The 20,018-nt window shown below is 42.5% G+C and overlaps 1 protein-coding gene across 7 annotated transcripts in view; it reads left to right on the top strand.

Moving 5' to 3' along the window:
- Positions 1-20,018, top strand: part of SEMA5A (semaphorin 5A) — a 479,761-nt gene that overhangs the window by 221,129 nt on the left and 238,614 nt on the right. For all 7 annotated transcript variants that reach the window (XM_033852756.2, XM_073802003.1, XM_019951068.3 and 4 more), the window contains 2 exons: positions 1,467-1,566; positions 18,524-18,569. In XM_033852756.2, the coding sequence (XP_033708647.1) occupies positions 1,467-1,566; positions 18,524-18,569 (146 nt within the window). The remainder of the gene's footprint in view (positions 1-1,466; positions 1,567-18,523; positions 18,570-20,018) is intronic.

Genomic DNA, 20,018 nt, shown 5'->3' with positions numbered 1-20,018 from the left:
GCCTATAAAATGAAGAATGTTATATAAAATACTAAAAACAGTCAAGATAACATGAAAATATCAAAAACCAAATACAGATCTCTATATAACTCAACACTGGTTTCCTTTAAGCAGAATAGAACTTTCAGTTCATGTCCGTTTTTTCCCCCAATAACTGATAGTAGAGAAAAGCCATATTTGTTACACAAAGCTATTGCTTGGAAATAATCTACCTCATTTACATCAACAAAGGCCTTTGTACAAGACATGTGTTAAGACATGGGCATATTTCCATATTAGACCTTTTTTTAGCATCTGGTTTTGTGGAAGAGATTATTTCTGTGCTACACACTTTTTCCGCAAACCAATAACTGTCGATTTGCCAGTTGTCATGCACCTGTTTAGTCAGTGTGACATCACTCAAAATATTAAACTCAAGGAAAAAGACAATCAGGGGCTTCCCTGGTGGCGCAGTGGTTGAGAGTCTGCCTGCCGATGCAGGGGACACGGGTTTGTGCCCCGGTCCAGGAAGATCCCACATACCGCGGAGCAACTAAGCCCGTGAGCCATGGCCGCTGAGCCTGCGCGTCCGGAGCCTGTGCTCCGCAACGGGAGAGGCCACAGCAGTGAGAGGCCCGCGTACCGCAAAAAAAAAAAAAAAAAAAAAAAAAGACAATCAGATCACATGGTTAGTTGTCAAGGATAATAATAAGGTTCAGCACAACTGGCAGACAACTCACTGAAGATTTTTTCTGTGTCAGAAATGAGCTAATGAAAGTTGCAAAAATGGCTAATAAGGCTGAGTTCTATCCCTCTTCAAATACTCTCATGTTGTAATAATCGGACTCTAGGCTGGAGGACATTTAATAGGAGTTAACAGTGCTTGTAAAAAACCTGTCTCTAAAGAGTGGCTATTTTCTGATTTCCCTTAAAAAATGCAAATGAGGCCTAGAATTGACTGTGAATTTCTCATCTAGAAAGGACTGAGAGTGTTTAACTAGTCTAATCTTGGGGCCCAAATAGAAATCTAAAGGACAGGGAGATGGAATGTCCACTTTGAAAGAAGGCAGATGGTGCTTCTGTGGCTTTTGTGATTTTCCCACATCTTTGGCTCCTTCCCATCAAGCTGCACAGGAAATGATCTTGTTTGCATTCAATATTCCTCTAATGAATCGTCTGAGCGCTGTGTTATTTTCTGCCCAGTCCAGAGGCAAAAGGAAAATGCACATCTGGCTTGTAATCACAACCAAGCATTGATGCTTCGCTTCCTTTTTATTGGGCGGCTGCCCTCTATGTTTTACACGTTCTCAGTGTGGCTTATGTGACACCCTGACAGAAACCTCCAGTGGCCCCTAAATGATCACCTGGGGGGCCCTTCAAATCCTCTGAAATGTAACGTTTGCTACCTGATGTGCGTTGTCTGTGGTCCCCAGAGGGGGGAAGAAAATTCATTTTTATCTTTTTATTTATTTCTTTTTCCTCTTTAGAAATTGGCCCCTGGTTGCAGGAGTTCAGAGCGAAGAATGCTGTGGATTTCTCGCAGTTAACATTTGACCCAGGACAGAAAGAACTTCTTGTAGGAGCAAGGTGAGAGAGCTTACATTTTGCCTCCGCAGATATTTTCGGACTTCATTTGACATCTCTGCAGTGACACAAGCTTCTCTGCCGTAGCTGACGAGTGCTAAGTAATATTTAATCTAAGAATGAGATTCCATACGAGTGTCATGAAGTGTGCTACAACTAATAAGATGACTGCTGCTCTTCATAGCAGGAGTTTATTGGGTGTTTCCCAAGTGCCAGGAGCAGTTCTAACATGAATTCATTTATTTTTTCCACCTGTGAAGCCTGAGAGGTAGGTATTGTCACCATCCCTATTTTAGAGATGAGGAAACTGAGACAGAAGGTGGATAAATGTTACCCCAGGGACACATTTATTATGTTGAATCAAAGATGGACCCAGGTTTCAGTCAAAGTTTGAGTCCAAAAACCATGTTCTTATTTGTCAGTATACTCTTCATCATAATTCTAGACATCAGAAGACCTTGATACCCATTCCAACACGCATCACTACCTTTCTTTGTGACCCCCATTATGATATTTACCAGTCAATTGAGAATTCAAGGGAGTTGCTATTATTTATTTCTCTTAAGGAGCATGTGCTCCTGTCTCCAGGTCAGTGCCTGACCTTCCAGTTTGAAGGTGAGGCCACTGGAACCCAATCAGAACAGATCTTGTGTTGCATCCCTCGTATTTACCATGACTTCCTTAGAAAACATGTGTAATCCCTGCCTTCCAATCACCTATCCTGCCAGTGTGTTTGAGGATGATGTTTAAAAAATATTTTATGTTCATCTCTTAGGAAAAATGACATAATAACCCAAAGAGATGATTTGTAGATTTTGGACTCTTCTGGCCTTCAAGGAAAGCACTTTAGGCAGAGGAGTGCACGTTATCTGTTTCGTCCAAATGTACTAGATTATGAAACATACGTTTCATAGCAAGAGAGGTTGTGCAATTTCTACGTGAGTGAAGCTAAATCTGGCTTAAGCTCTGGACAAACACTGAACAGTTTCTAGAATCACTGCCTTTGCTCTCAGATCTTAAGAAGACCTCGTTCATCCACCCAACACTTGAAGACTCAAGACGTACGGTCATAACTTAAATGAACAGACAGAAGTCGGTTTAGTTCCTGGCACTTAACATGTCACTTGTATCTCTTTTAGTGTTTATTGATTGGACAGTGAGTATGGATTGGATGGGCTTACTTGGTACTCTTATACTTACTTCAGCCCATTGGGACTAGCTGGGGGATTTCTAATGCTGACTTCCATCAAATTCCATCACTGGGAGCCTGGGCCACGCACTGCAGGGCTTTTTTTTTTTTTGCGGTACGCGGACCTCTCACTGCCGTGGCCTCTCCCGTTGCGGAGCACAGGCTCCGGACGCGCAGGCTCAGTGGCCATGGCTCCCGGGCCCAGCCGCTTCACGGCATGTGGGATCTTCCCGGACCGGGGCACGAGCCCGTGTCCCCTGCATCGGCAGGCAGACTCTCAACAACTGCGCCACCAGGGAAGCCCTGCAGGGCTTTTTAACTGGTCTCCTGGCCTCCAGATTTTCTCCTCCTTCTGCATACCATGGCCAAAGTCATCTTTTAAAAATACAAGCCTCAGTAGCTCCTACCGGAGTTCTTATGACTTGTATGCCTTCCCTTATGTTATAGAAATACTATTTTCTCCAGGGATCTTCTGGATTAATTTGGATTCATTAGGCTCTTTTGGTGTGGCCCATCAGACCCTCTGGCTCATCGTCCTACATCCTATAGAGACACACTTTTCATTCTCACATAGTCCAGGCACGAGGAATTATTTATGTTGCCCACAACTATAGAATGTTCTCCTTCTTGCCTCTGGGATTTGGTGATCTCTTTTGCTTTCCTGGAATATTAGCTAACCACCCACCCACATCTCAAGTTATCCACTGGGTGAACTCATACTCATTGTAAAGATCTGGCTCAAGGGTCCTCCTTTGGGACTGAGCTGCTATGTTCCCTGCTCTGTACGGTTCTGTTGGCACACCTGCCATCTCTCTTCATTACTGCACTTATTGCATTATTTCTGTTCATGTTTCACTCTCCCCTTTCCCATTCTCAGATAGTGACGTACCAGATGGTAGAGGATGTGGCTGTCTTTTCTTGTTTTCTCTAAAATGTAGCACACTTTCTCCCCCGGGCAGAAGCTCAAAGATACCTATTGATTCACCATATTTATTTCCAGGATTTGATTTCTATGTGTGACCCTCTGCATTTGGTAGGACACTTAGGGAAAGGGGGGCTGGAGTCGTAGCAGATTTATTCCAGATGCCTACAGTTGGGCAAGACACAGGGAGTAGCAGTCTCTAAACCCCAAAGCTAATCCTTAGGGAAAACGGACTCTCACCCTTAGCCAAGGGGAAGGGCCCCCTGCTGGGGTAGCAGGTGCAACTATGACCTCAACTGGTGTAGCTGAATCCTGCATGTCTCATTCAACTCTAAAGAGTTTTGGAAACAGTTTTCCTGTGAGCTTGACTCGAAAGACACTCCATTGTTTCTGGAGGTCCTTGGCACTACACAAACAGGGCAGTGTCACATATATGCCTACACTCTGCAGGTGGTAGGCTTTTGGTCAGTGACACAGATTCTCCTAATGGGGATGTGAGAAGCCACTGAGAAAATGAAGATTTGGAAGAGACATCACCGTAGTTCTGTCCTGACTGCAGACAGCACCTGAGAACTGTCCCCAGGGGACACCTATTCCTGAGAGTCTCCAGCCCAGTATCCCCAGAGGGCTCCATTCTCTTATTCCTTGAGGTCTCCATCCCAGCCTCCCTGGAGGTCTCCATCCCAGAGTTTCTCAAGGTCTCTATCCATCTCATTTCACCACAGTCCCAGACCAGCCATGGGAGGGATTGGCCTACCCACTGAGTCAACCTAGCTTGCACTATGGCATAGTGACCAGGAGCAATATAGGATCACCAGACTTAGCACATAAAAGTTCAGGATGTGCAGTTAAACTTGAATTTCAGATAAGCAACCCTAGGAGCATGGGCTGTATTTCTATTCTAGAACAGGACGTGGTACATTGTGGATACTCAGTAACGAAACGAAAGAAAGGGGTAGATGGACTTGCTTAACTGCATGACCTTGAGCCCATTTCGGAGTCTAATTTTCTTATCTTTAAAGTTGATATAATTATTTCTACCCCTTTCAGCTGTTGTGAGGATTAAATGAAATAATCCAGGAAGAGAGATTGTCACAATGACAGGCATCCTGTAAGCATGACGTGGTGGGGCAGCTGTGTGGGTATCTGTGGGTTTCCGCATGCGTGTGCATATGCGTTTCAGGCAGATACCACTGAGTGCGGAGAATAGCAATTTTACATAAGATAGTTGCTGGGATGAGGCTCAGAAGGTTTGAGAGGGAGTGTGAGCCAGTTATACAACTTTAAAAATAACCCAGCACTCAGATTCCTGTTTAGGAGGGCTTGACCTAGCAAAAGAAGTTTAGATAGCAGGTGTATATTGCAGAAATCCGTAATGGTTTAAATATATGAGCAGTGGAAAAATACAGTGATAGTATTTTTGTTTTTTCATAGTTAGCACTAGGCCTTGTAAAGCCATTTATTGGATGGTTTCACTTTATACCAGAGATACTTTATGTTCCTGAAATTGAAATCAGTTAAAAATTCTTTGCAAAAAGAAGTTCTCCTGCTGCAAAACAAAGACAAACAAAAACAAAAAACAAACAAAACCAACCCAAAAAGCCACTTCTCTTTAGGCGATTTGTGGTTATATAGTACCCGAAGGTAGTTGCATCTGAATTCATGCAATTTCTGGAAGGATCCTTAAATTGACCATTTCCAAGGTGCACATAATCTTTCATATTATTTTAAAAGCATTGATATTCATATTCTCTTTTACCCATGCCTCTTTAAAAACTAATCATGTTTGTATTTTCAGTGATGAGACTCAGGCACTTTCATTTTAGAGACTGTAGAAAATACTGTAAAGCATAAAGAAAAAACACAATTTCAGAAATGATCACAGTTAACCTTTTCAGTAATGTCCCCGCAGTATTTGATCTGTTTGTTTACACTACTGGAATAATAGTTCATGGATGATTTGTATACTTCTCTGTTAAAAGAACCCACTAAAAAAAGTTTCTACTTTATATATACATGAAAATTCCAAATGAAAGACTATGTTGACGTTTAGAGGTTTGTGTATAATTATAAAAGTAATGACAGTAATAATAGTTCACAAAGTTGATAAAAGTTTCACTTTCATGGTGTATAGGACTGTAACAGCAGATCTGAGAGAGAGTGATGACATTTTCTTCTCCAAATGAATATGTCTTTAGTGTTTTGGGTTCAGTGTATGCATGACAAGTGATTCTGTGCCGAATTCAAATGTTATTCCTAATGGCAACTAACTTGATCCATACACAAAGCAGTGTTTGACAATAATCAGGGCATTGACAAATTAGCCATATTTTTGTAGTGTAAAGCTATACAATAGTAATGAAAAAAAGAGCTTCTCATCAAAGAGAAAGTGAGTTTCTTCCAGCTTTTCTGTTTGTTTCTTGGTCTTTCTTCATTTTGTTCCTGTAAGTTGACTTCTGGTTATCTTACTCTTCTCTAACAAGCCTCAGTGTAATAGAAACATATCATTGAAGGGCATAGTCTTGCAACCTATGATATTTTAGGAAGGACACTTACCTGTGAGCTCTCACGCAAGTGCCTGTGAGTCCGGGAGGCTCACCCATCTGCCGATGATTAAGGTGATGGGATTGACGCTCATAGACCCAACACTGAGTCAGGTGAAAATCATAACTGATGACAAATGTAAGATTTATGTATGTCTTGGGAAATTTTTAATTTCAACTCTACTAAAACGGGAACGTTATGAAGATATCAATTGAAAGGATAGCAGGGATGCTGGTACCCATGTGAGTACCAGCCGAGAGCCATGTGTGTGCCTTGTACGGAACTCTTTGACTTGCCACTGCAGTCAATAGACTATTTCCGTATATTGAAAGATATTTCTGTACACGTATCTGTGTGACAAATAGCACGGATTTCTAATCAGCATGTTTACTACTAAAAATAAAAAACTAGGGCTTCCCGGGTGGCGCAGTGGTTGAGAGTCCGCCTGCCGATGCAGGGGACACGGGTTCGTGCCCCGGTCTGGGAAGATCCCATCCGTGAGCCATGGCCGCTGAGCCTGTGCGTCTGTATCCTGTGCTCCGCAATGGGAGAGGCCACAACAGTGAGCGGCCCGCATACGGCAAAAAAAAAAAAAAATAATAATAATAAATAAATAAATAAAAAACTAAACCCCAGGTGCTTTCAAGACAAATCTTGGTCTTTCCTATAGTCACAGCAAATTGGTCTTGACAAATTTTAGTGTATTACTTTAAACGATTGTTTTGCCCATGGTTTGAATCTTCAGAAATAAAGATAAAAAGGAAAGATTAACTTGCTTTTGTTATGCTGGGACTGAATTTGCTTTAAGTATTCCAAGCATAAGTTCTCATAAGATCACATTAAATGAATGAGCAGGCTTCTATGTAATTAGTGTAAATTGCTCCTTTCAAAATGATTTTGCCATTGGTTCTAAACAAGTGGAGCTAAATTTTAGAGTCACATAAGTGTCACCTTTGAAAACTGACCAATAGAATTCTCTCTTTTTCTGGTGGTTATAATTACTGTTTTTCTTTTAAAGTTTTACCTTGGCATTAATCTGTTGGAAGCAGTCTATAATTCAAAGAAAAACTGGAGATTTTTACGAGATCAGCAATTCTGCTTGCAGTAGCCACAGCTTCTTTCCATTTTCCAAAGGACACATTTTAGTCAAGTTTATACAATTAAAGGGAACTCTCGCTAAGTGGAGTGAAATCAGCAATTAGGAGTGAATCCAAAAAGCAGTAAACCCCCATCATGCAAAGAAATCCGAGGTAATGATGATGTTGACATTGTATTTACATTAAATGCGACTTAGGAAAACAGCTGGTGATGAAAGGAAGGATGGAGCTGTTATTTCTGCTTTTCATTCTTAGCCCAGCCCAACAGGATTTTTTTTTCGACTGCACTTTAAGGTTTAAATATTTCCTTCTCCCTGTTGGCTCTTGATTCATAGGCGTGTTTTGCTCTTAAGATTCTCTTTGCTTATCTTCCTCCGTCTCCCTCTTCTCCCCTGTCGGCCAACAGGCCTGTTTGATTAATTAACCTAATCTGTGTTAAAAAAGAGAATCCATTCTTTGTCTACTTGCTGTGGTACCTTTCTGCCCAGAATTTACCAACAGCAGTGTACCTAAGTATCACCCGGGGCATTCATTCAGAAGGCAGCTTCCTCTGCCCCTCCTTCCAGCTCTGCGGATCCAGGGGGCTGGAAGGTGGTCCCAGAGTGTGAGCTTTTAACAAACAGGTGGTCTGCAGACACTCCTGTGGGAAAGACGCCCAACCATTGTCTTCCTTTCGCTGTTATTAAAAACAAAATAGTCTCTGCGTTTTCTTCTCTGCTGGAGGTGGGGAGAAGATAGACCTAGCAGAATAGTGACTTATTAGGTTATAAATATACATACAGTCTTCCCTTTTCCCATATTCCCTGAATGAGTCAACAAAGGAGTGTGATAAAAATTAACCAGCCTCTTTGAGTGCATGTGTGTGCTGCAAGTTTTGAGTGTTGAGAGCTTGTTTCCTAACCAGTCCCACATGGGGTCCATCAGAATTAGTTCACATAGTTACTCTTCATTCATCAAATATTTATTGAACCTACTGTGTGCCAGGGAGTATCCTAGACATTGGTGAAACGAAGATGCAGCAGTCTCTACCTGATAAAGACTTTAGAGCCTAGTGCAAGGGTTGGCAGGCTAAGGCCCCTAGGTTGGCCTCCTGATTTTTTAAATAAAGTTTTATTGGCACACAGCCACATCTGTTCATTTGCATATTGCCTGTGGCTGCCTTCCTGCTTTCACTGCGGAGATGAGTCATTCCAACAGGACCACAAAGGTGCAGTATTTGCTACTTAGCCCATGAAAAGGTTTCCTCACTCCTGGCCTGGTGGATATGAGGAATACAAGCAATTAATTTCTCCAGGGAGGCCTGAATAAAGGGCCTTGGAAACACCAAGAGGAAAGAAAGGTGATGGTCCTTGGGGGTGAAAAGGGTTCACTGCGAAGGTGCTTTTTCAGTTGGGCCTCGGAGAGGAATTAGGGGTCTGGCAGGTGGGAGAGAGTCTTCCTGCCAGAAGGACCATAGAACGGGGAAGTCAGAGATCCTGATGACACTGAAAAGAACACACCTTGACTGGACCTGTTAATGACGGAGAGGAGGAGTAATTGTAGATGAGGCTGGAGAATTATATTATGGAGCAGCTGGGATTTCATCCTCTAGCCCAGTGGTTCCAATTCCGGCAGTCAGGAGAGTTGTCTGAGAAATCTTTCAAGAATGCTGATGGCCGTGCCTCTCCTCGGAACATTTGAATTAGACTTTCTAGAAGTAATGTTGGAATATTTGGTTTAATCAAGCCTCTGGTAATCTCCTGGCCTGGAAAATTTGAGAACCTCTGCTAAAGACAGTAGGAACTCAGGAGATTTCTAAGGCCATACATTTACATGCTCAGGTTTGCATTAGGGAGGTGCTTCCACCGTAACTGCGTGCACAGTGCACTAGAGTTTGGAGGTATGGATAGCAATCGGGGGCTAGGGATCAGGAGACAGTAGTGAGAACTTCAGCTTAGGCAGTGAAAGTGCAAATGGAGACAAGTCAGATTTGAGAAGTATTTCAGAGCTGAGTTTGACAGTGGTTGATGGCCAATCACGATTGGTGGCTGAGGGCAAGGGTCAAAGATAAGATTTGGGAGTGAGATTTGAAAGTGTGGCTTGTTGTAATGACATCAGCTGGGACTGAGCATTTGAGAAATGAGCTGTAATTCTTCGATTATTTGAAGCTACATGAGAAAAAAAATCTCAGATTTTACTAACTCTGAAGATAACCCAGAAAAATAGTGTATATGGAGATAATTTGAAGAGTGAATATTCCTAGGAAAGCATAGGTGAAAGGAATCATAGAATAACACGGTATTTTTTCAAATGAAAAATGATCTCTATTAACTGAAAAATGAAAGGAACAAATCAAATACCCAATGGACCAGCAAAAGCAGAAGTCGTGAGTTAAATTTAGAGCAGTTAAGTCACCATCTGTAACCCTCAAAGCACTCAGAGATTTGCACATAATATTTAGAACATAATAAAATTTAAATTATCAGTGTGATTACTGACAGTATTGATTAGTAACTTTGTCCCTAAATATGCTTATGGGAAAAGGTTTTTCTGGTTTCTTATCTCTGAAATTTGCTAACAGCACTGGTCTTAATTGTTGCATGCCACTAAAAATCCACCTTTGTTATTTGATTCTACTTGCAAAATAGTAAGAGGTTATCCATCTACTTCTGTGCCTTTTAATCTTGGTATTTAAACATATAAGAGCACTATTAAAATGGTTTGATTTTGGATTTGATGTATTCTTTGAAACCTATATATAGTAACCAAGACTTTTCAGGGGTTTAAAATAGACTTTTTGGGCTAGGTAATGAGATAAGCCAATACAATTTTGGGAGAGTGAGTACTAGACACGTATGGTAACAACAACAATAATAAAATCAGAATTATTTAAAATGTTTTATAGCCTAAAGTACATATATTTATTTTTTTTGAAGAGGGTTGAAAAAATTCTGACTGAGGAGGTAGCTCATAATATGACATTATAATATTATACATGTGTCACCATATTTCAAAATACATTAGCAAAGTAAAAAAGATCAGCATTCAGAAACTGTGATCTGAATGTGATACCACTATTTAAATATAGCACTGTATCTTTAAAATAACTTGGTAATATTAAAACTGAATTGAGGTCCCAGAAACTTATGGGAAAAGAACTTTAAAGAGATATTTTCGGAATGGTTATAATAACAGAAAAAAATAAAGGCTCCTAGAATTTGTTTAGAATCAATCGGCATAGTGAAAGTCTTAGGAATAGCAAGAATAGATAGGTTTGTGAAGTACATGACCAGGTTACATGCTGAAATTAAATCTTCATATTCTTAAAATTTTGATGTGATTGAGATATTAAATATTTACATGTAGATAATTAAAATAATTTTTATGAAAACATTTTGTGCTATAAAGGATATAGTTACTACTTTAGCTTCAAAGTCACACTTATATTTTAATCTTTAGGTCTATCAATGCAACTGAAAATTCGGGAGTCATGTAGGAAGTCACAGTGTCAGGCTTTGTGCCAGTGGGTTATTGACAAAGTTAGGATAGAATCGTGCAGTGAACGGAAATCACAGAGCAGATGAAGCTGGCACAGGTACAGGTGAGACTAGCTTCACTATCACATTTACCCAAGTGGTCACAGTTTACGTGCAGTGGGTATTCTATCCTCAGATTGTTTCATCATCAACAATGGTCTAAACTTTTATTAAACAACAAACATAAGTTTCTATCACTGTTGTTTAAAACATTTTTTATAGGTTTACTGTCTCTTTTCAATTTACTTGATTTTCTTAGTGCCAAGTGCGAGTCTGTCTTTCTTAATTATTCCATCTTCTGCTCCTCAGTTATAAGCAAGCCTCTGACCTACATGTTCAATAAGAACTTGGAATTTTTTCCTTTGATTTTATAGCTATATTCATCAGAGACCAACTGAGTTATTCTAAGAGAATGTCATTTTAAAACACCTGTGTCTTTCATAATTAATGGAGGTCAGAGTTGAGTTTTATAGTCTCTCTAGATAAAATGAGTCATTTAGTTAATATGCTCATGATGGCTCAACCTTTTCTTTAATGCTGGCTGAATTTTATTACTTTACATGAAGACACAAATGAACTTTGTCTATTAAGGCCATCACTGCTACCTCAGAGACTATGTTGTTGTGCTTAGTGATTTGCTGCTAATAGGCCACTGGGGGATGTGATGAGAGGTAGGAATGAGTTATTCAGTCCTATAGTCAAAAAGAAATACACTCTGGTGAAGAGGGAGACCACACACTCAGGTGTCCAGTGGGGGAAGGATGAATGGACTTCACAATTGTCAGTTTGTATCTGCCAAATTAAATGGCTTTGTGATTTGAATTATTCAGTTGATTGGATTTCTGTATTCCTCATATATCACTCCTAAAAGTAATACGGTTACTACATTTGAATTTGCAATGTCAAATTTTATTCCAAGGCATTTGAAAAAAAGTAAGTTCACACCAAGGAAAGAAGATCCCATACTTTCATTTACTATGGCCATAAAATTGAACCTTTACAGCCTGGTTAAACTCTTGCTTTGTACTTCTATGATGAGAGGGGGGACCTGGCAACAGAGACTAGCTCCCCTAAGCTACACAACTAATACGCTCCTAGAATCTAATCTCTTAACCTTCTGCACCACTGCCTTTCTCCCTGAAGAATATGGCTGTATTCCTCATCACTACCTATTTACATCTAGGGGTGTTAGGAAGATTAATGAGGCCACTTAAATATTTTGGGTTGCTCAAAGCATTGCCCTACTAGAGAAACTGACCTTATGTGAAACATTTGGTTAGCATTCCTTTTGGCTGGGAGCCAGAAGCATTACTCCTTCTTGTTGGAAAGGTTGGTAGCCTTTCTTGTGAACCTCACATATATTGTTTTTCCTCCTCTGTGTGCTTACAATTGTAAGATAAAGTGGTTGCCTCTTCTGCAGTGCCCTGGAGAGCTGCCAATTGCAGGGAACCATAGATCTTACTTTAGTGCCCGAGTGACCCAGCATTTGGGAGTATCCATTTTTTATTCCCTTTAGAAGATTTTCTTTCTTTTTGTAACCTTTAACTTCATAGGTCGTTGACCTAAACTGTGATGGATCAAGCTGTCTTGGGAGATTTCTGGTCCCTCATGTTGCTAGCTGAGCTGGATTTTTTCCAAGCAAAAATACTTGGCATTGTATTTGGGACCAAATAGTTTAAGGACAGGGTTTTGAGAATACTGGAATCCACTCTATGTTTTGTCAGATTCTGAGGTCCAGGGAGGTGATTAGGGAATTCCACAAATTTTTCATGTATGTTTCATCCTTCACAATTTTTAAAAAAAATTGTTGAGAGGAGCTTCAAGATGGCGGAAGAGTAAGACACGGAAATCACCTTCCTCCCCACAAATACATCAGAAATACATCTACATGTGGAACAACCCCTACAGAACACCTACTGAACGCTGCCAGAGACCTCAAACCTCCCAAAAGGCACGAAACTCCCCACGTACCTGGGTAGGGCAAAAGAAAAAAGAATAAACAGAGACAAAAGGATAGGGACGGGACCTGCACCAGTGGGAGGGAGCTGTGAAATAGGAAAAGTTTCCACACACTAGAAGCCCTTTCACTGGCGGAGACCGGGGGTGGGCAGCGGGGGAAGCTTCGGAGCCACGGAGGAGAGCACAGCAACAGGGGTGCGGAGGGCAAAGTGGAGAAATTCCCGCACAGAGGATCGGTGCTGACCGGCACTCACCAGCCCCAGAGGCTTGTCTGCTCACCCGGCGGGGCGGGCGGGGGCTGGGAGCTGAGGCTTGGGCTTTGGTCGGATCCCAGGGAGAGGACTGGGGTTGGCAGCGTGTACACAGCCTGCAGGGGGTTAGTGCACCACGGCTAGCCGGGAGGGAGTCCGGGAAAAGTCTGGAACTGCCTAAGAGCCAAGAGACCATTTTTTCAGGGTGCGCGAGGAGAGGAGATCCAGAGCGCCGCTTAAAGGAACTCCAGAGATGGGCAGGAGCCGGGGCTATCAGCGGGGACCCCAGAGACAGGCATGAGATGCTAAGGCTGCTGCTGCCGCCGCCGAGCAGCCTGTGTGCGAGCACAGGTCACTCTCCACACCTCCCCTCCTGGGAGTTTCCTTAATTTCACTTTCAGATTTTTCATCATTAGTGTATAGGAATGCAAGAGATTTCTGTGCATTAATTTTGTATCCTGCTACTTTACCAAATTCATTGATTAGCTCTAGTAGTTTTCTGGTAGCATCTTTAGGATTCTCTATGTATAGTATCATGTCATCTGCAAACAGTGACAGCTTTACTTCTTCTTTTCCGATTTGTATTCCTTTTATTTCTTTTTCTTCTCTGATTGCTATGGGTAAAACTTCCAAAACTATGTTGAATAATAGTGGTGAGAGTGGGCAACCTTGTCTTGTTCCTGATGTTAGTGGAAATGGTTTCAGTTTTTCACCATTGAGAATGATATTGGCTGTGGGTTTGTCACATATGGCCTTTATTATGTTGAGGAGAGTTCCCTCTATGCCTACTTTCTGGAGGGTTTTTATCATAAATGGGTGTTGAATTTTGTCAAAAGCTTGTTATGAGTAGTGCTAAGACTTGAATTGTCTCAAAATGATTTGTAAATGCACCTGTGAATGAACAATGATGACGAAATAATTGTACTGTAAGAATGATTCCCTTGTGTGTGTGTGTGTGTTTGGTGCCAGTTAAATTAGAAAGGGACATTGGATGACTGACTAGTGATGCCATTTGGCACAATGGGATAAGGGACAGCAAAATGTGTGGGGGGGGGTCTTGTTTCTAATCATAGAACTTTCTCTGAATCCTAATAATCTTGGATAAATCACAGTGCACCTCCTAATTTACAGAAGTTTCCTCATCTAAAAGTTGAGGGGTATATACTTTCTAATGACAACCTAGCTCCAAATTCTTGGGTTCTATGATTTTTTTAGGTCAAAAAAAATTGAGGATGGGTTAAAAGATCACCACCTTACATCTTGTAACCCAGGAAATACCAAAGGAAAATTTCAAAACCTTGGTGCTTCTCTTTATTAGGGTCTTGGGCATGGTGATGGTGGTGGTGGTGATGGTATCTCATAATTACTGTGTTGTTTTTCCTAGTAAGCATGCCCCTCTTCTCTGCCCCTTCTGTTCACCTATTGAATACCTCTGCCATACTGATTGATTACTGATGAGATGGTTGTGCGGGTACCATAGTTCTCAGATGCCTGTGGAAGGAAGAGTAAATGGTTGAAATCCACCTAGGTAATGCCTGGGGGAACAGAGGGGTCCCTTTTCAGACTGTTGGGACCTGAGAGGCAGAAGTGGCCAGCAGAGTTAGATTTTGTTGGAGAGAAATAGGCTGAGAGTGTGGCATGTTTGTCATCGTAAATCAGTGTCTTCCTGTCTCGGTCCATTTGGGCTGCTCTTACAAAATACCACAGACTGGTGGCTTATAAACAGAGATTTATGTCTCACATTTCTGGGGCTTGGAGGTCCAAGATCAGGGTGTCAGCCTGGTTGGGTTCTGGTGAGGGTCCTCTCCTAGGTTGCAGATGGCCAACTTCTTGCTGCATCCACACATGGTGGAAGGGGCAAGGGAGCTCTCTGGAGCCTCTTTTATAAGGGCACTAATCCCATTTGTGAGGGTTCCACCCTTATGACCAAATCACCTGCCAAAGGCCCTACCTCCTAATACCGTCACCTTTGAGGGTTGGATTTCAACATACGAATTTTGGGGAGAAATCAACATTCAGACCATAACACTTCCTCCGTGAAAAACACCTGAAAACGGGACCCAGAGAATGAGCTCTATACCTCCTTCTACCCTTAGCACAACGAGAGAGACTTGGAACTTTTCTGTCCAGTCACCCTGCCCATAGCTCCACAGAAAATCATGGACACTACCATCTTCTTTCCTCAGTTATGTGAAGGCCTTCCAGCTCTTCCTTAGTGTATGAGAGCTGCCTTTCTAGAAAGTTCTCAGAGACAGATACTGTAGTGTGGACATTCATGCTTGTATACGTGTATGTGTGTGGGGCAGGGGTGGGAGGAGAGAAAGAGAGAGAGAGAGAGAGAGCCTTGCAATATCATCAAAGCTCTCAACCAATTCATTGATTAAAAATATGAATGGCTTCTTTTTTGGGAATATTTGTAGAAAAGGTTTTCTTAAAAGAGGCAGTGAGTTGGAAAGAGTGGGATGACTGGGTCCCAGAACCAAGACAAGATAAACAATGTTATCTTCTTTCCTAAAAATCCAGTGGTGCCGCCACCATCCCTACTGACAACAACCCCAATACCTGAACACACAGAGGTAAATGTGCCCGCTTATGCCCGTAACCTGCCATTGCTGGAGGGCGGAAATGCTCTTTCCTTCTCCCTAAATGGAGAAGATGCTGAGAATTTCAACATGGCTGGAAATTTTAATATTTTCCGTAAACTGCCTAGAAGTAGCTACTGTTAATTGAGTGCTGATAATGGCTCAGACACCATTATTCTAAGTGTTTTCCTTGGCTTTAAACCTCACAACAACATCGGGGGTAGATATGACTGTTAGCTCCATTTTACAGTTGAAAAGATTGAAGCATACAGTGCTCAGCTTTCCCCCTGCCCGCCCAGGTTGTCTGGTGGCAGAGCTTTGGCCTTTGCACAAATGTTCTTTTTTTTTTTTTTTTTTTAACATCTTTATTGGAGTATAATTGCTTTACAATGGTGTGTTAGTTTCTGCTTTATAACAAAATGAATCCATTATACATATACATATGTTCCCATATCTCTTCCCTCTTGTGTCTCCCTCCCTCCCACCCTCCCTATCCCACCCCTCTAGGTGGTCACAAAGCACCGAGCTGATCTCCCTGTGCTATGCGGCTGCTTCCCACTAGCTATCTGTTTTACATTTGGTAGTGTGTATATGTCCATGCCACTCTCTCACTTCGTCCCACCTTACCCTTCCCCCTCCCCGTGTCCTCAAGTCCATTCTCTAGTAGGTCTGTGTCTTTATTCCCGTCTTGCCCCTAGGTTCTTCATGACCTTTTTTTTTTTTCCTCTTCGATTCCGTATATGTGTGTTAGCATACGGTATTTGTTTTTCTCCTTCTGACTTACTTCACTCTGTATGACAGACTCTAGATCCATCCACCTCACTACAAATAACTCAATTTTGTTTCTTTTTATGGCTGAGTAATATTCCATTGTATATATGTCACACATCTTCTTTATCCATTCATCTGTTGATGGACACAAATGTCCTTAACCACTAGGCAACACTGCCCCCCGTAGTGGAGGGGCAGGGACTGTTGGCAGCTTCCTGCAGCTGGAAGTCCACGATGTAGCCAGCCTGAGGGTAGGGAGCCGTGGCGCTCATAAAGGCAATGAGTGCGAGTGCGTCGGGGCCAGTAATTGCCTCTGGGGCCTCTTCTAAGCCCATCATCTGAAAGATTTATCTGTGAGTACGTGTAGATCTCTAAAGTCTCTTAGAGCAGTTGTGCTGGTATCTGTTCCACATCACGTGAGAGCCTGGCAACTCTTCGAATGCCAGGCAGCCTCCAGTGGCGTTTACCTTGGCAGCTCGGCTCCGCTCCCCCGTGTCTGCGCTGAGTTCTCATTCCTTCCGCCGCAGGACGACCTTTCTGGTGGAAAACTTGCAGACTAAACAGAAGTAGACTCTGCTGCCACATTCCCTCCTCAAAGGCATCCTGAGCTCTGCGTAGAGGGATGATTCGACTGTAAGGAAAGAGAGGGGACGCTTCTCCCAATGGCTTTGTGAGGGAAGCGCCACGTGCCACGCACTGCTTCTCTGGTGTTGTTTCGGAGGTTAAATTGGAGGCTCAGAAAGAGTGTGTTGAACAAGCCATTGTAGTGGTTGAGGAGGCAGTTTTCAGCGTGCGGGATGGCAGTGTTCCCGTGGCGGGGGGCACATTGTGAGAACACTGAGCGCGCAGGGGGCGCTGCCTGGGACTCGTGAGCCCGCCCTAAAGGTGATTGGAATCCCTTCTGTTCCTCCGGCAGTGCATGCGTGCTACTGGTAGCAGCCTGCCCGGGATGGAGTCGTCCCTGTTGATTTGTGCTCCCCGTTGCATCCACACCATAGGGATGTTTCTTGGTTCTCTCAGGGCTGTGCCCATGGCCTGTCGTGGCTGTCCCTTGTCACCTCTACTGGGACAGCGTGTTCACTTCTGACATCTGCCCGCCTTCCCAGAGAATGAAAGTCATTTACTTTTGTTTCTTGCTGGTGCCGGGGGAGTTTTGTTATTCTCCTGATGCCACAGTAATCACCTTGGACCAGTCCATTATAACAATAGCCTCAGCTTCTCCGAGACCCCTCCCCACTCATGCGTTCTGAGGGGCTGCTTCCCACTACATGCCAATTTCTCCCTGCCATCGTTGCTCACACCTGGGTGGACCTTCTCCGCCATCCATCCTTGGGTTGCTTTCCTGCTGCACCAGCTTCTCATCTACATGATGTTAAGGAGATGTTCCTTCATGGCTTGAGCTGGAGGCCAATCCGTTGTTTCTAAAAGTCACACCAGTGCAGTTCAAAGTCTCACGTGACTGCTACACCCCCCCCCCCCACCCCCAGCTCTGCGGATCTCTGTTGTGTATTTCACGGTTCTTCCCCTTCGTTGTTGAAAGCTGATCGCTTCCTTTTCTCTGGCTTCCTCTTTCACGCTTGGGCAGCCAGAGCTGACTCTTTCAAACAGTCAGACAGACAACAAGTTCATGCTTCTAAACTTATTACACACTGAATCCATCCAGCGAGGCAGAGCGGTGTAATGCTCAGACCATTGGTGAATTCAAAACCTGGATGTGTTTTAATTATACAACATGGTGAATGTAGGTGATCTGTCAGGATAAAGGCTCGTGAAGAGTGGTTTTATATCATCTTGCTTAACTTAAACTCAGGTTCAGCATTAAAGACCCACTTCCGCTTGTCCATTTCACATCGATTAAGAGAGCTGATTAATAATTTAGATATACCTTAGTCCCCACCCCTTATTTCTTAGCTTTCTCACCAGTCTCAAATGTGTGTTTCTGTTGACGTATTGAACGCCTCTTTGAACTCTGAGTTCCAAGGAAAACTGTGTGACACACAGTCTTAGCAGGAGATTGCTTCAGAAGCCAAAAATTGTTGGTTTTTTTTCCCCTTATTCTCATAATTTTTACGTACTGTAATTTTTTTAGATCTATTAAAAATGAAACTGCTCTCTTTTTGTATTTTGTAGAAACTACCTCTTCAGATTACAGCTTGAGGATTTGTCTCTGATCCAGGTAGGTGCAATTTATTTTTCTCAAACTTTCATTTTTTATCTCAATTAGCTCCATGTTTGAGGGGATGAAGACAGATGTATGTGAAGGTATTAATCAAGCCAGAGCAGACCGTTCCTTCCTCAGCAGGTCAGGCCATGGGACGCCTGGCTGCCCTCTTTGACATGAGTCATCACCTGCCTTAATTCCCAATTAGCCCTCTTCCTACTGTGCGGCCTCTCCTCCTTTCATGGGTATCACCCTGATTTACTCTTCCCCAAATGATAGATAATTCAAAGGGCATTTCCTCAATGTTAGGAAGTGGCCTTTTCCCCCTAGTTAGAATCATCATTGATTATTTAGTGTGATGCATCCAGCCACCATATTCTTGTAAAAATCAGCCCCCTTTAGAAAAACACCTTTGTTTCCTCTTTATTATTTATAATTAAATAAATATGACTCTACGGCTTAAAAACCACATATAGGGCTTCCCTGGTGGTGCAGTGGTTGGGAGTCTGCCTGCCGATGCAGGGGACATGGGTTCGTGCCCCGGTCCGGGAAGATCCCACATGCCGCGGAGCGGCTGGGCCCGTGAGCCATGGCCGCTGAGCCTGCACGTCCGGAGCCTGTGCTCCGCAACGGGAGAGGCCACAACAGTGAGAGGTCCGCGTACCGCAAACAAACAAACAAACAAACAAAAAAAACACATATAACAAAGAATTAGTGATGATAGATAAAAATGAAATTTACCTACTTGTGTTTTTTTGCGCTTTGAAGGAGGAGGAACCTGAGATGCTTATGCCTGGATAGAGTGTTTATTTTAGTGGCAGATCTGAACCACAAAGGCCCACTTCACGCTGTTAGTCTTTTAGAAGGGTCTCCTTGGAGAAGGACAGGGTCATGGCATAAATACCCACTTCACCAAGATTCTGGAATTCCCCGTGGAGCATGCCAGAATCCTTGGGCTGTGTGTAGTTCGGAAAAATTCTTTAATCACCCTCATCTACCAGAGTTCTAAGAAGTGATTGGAGAGAAGTTTATATTATTTTCTTCTCTTATGTGATGCTGATATTTGGGAACATTCAGGAAACTTTAGATCTAGGGTTTAATAGTAGATCTATGTTTTATTCACCAGGCCTTTAAAATAAGCCAGTACCCCCCAGAAAACTAATATTGGTAAAGCACTTTGAAAACCCATAGACCTGGATTTGTGATCTAGCTCTGTGACTCCCAGCAATTGGGGGTTTCCTCATCTGTGGAATGACCACAAAACACTACCAACCCCATACTGTCTTTGCTAGAATTAAATAGAGTAAGGCATGCACAAGAGATAAGGCATAGTACTTTTGCAACAAATGTTAATCACTTTTGTTTTTTAAAAGTGATAACAATAAATAATAACTTCTTATAATTATTTCATCACACTGGACAATGAATTGTCTTTCCACTGCAATTTGGTAATATAAGTGAAGT

This window comes from Tursiops truncatus, chromosome 3 (genome assembly GCF_011762595.2).
Source record: "Tursiops truncatus isolate mTurTru1 chromosome 3, mTurTru1.mat.Y, whole genome shotgun sequence".
NCBI classification, from domain to species: Eukaryota; Metazoa; Chordata; class Mammalia; order Artiodactyla; family Delphinidae; genus Tursiops; species Tursiops truncatus.
The sequence above is the reverse complement of the archived record's forward strand: the minus strand, read 5'-3'. Positions and strand labels throughout refer to the sequence as shown.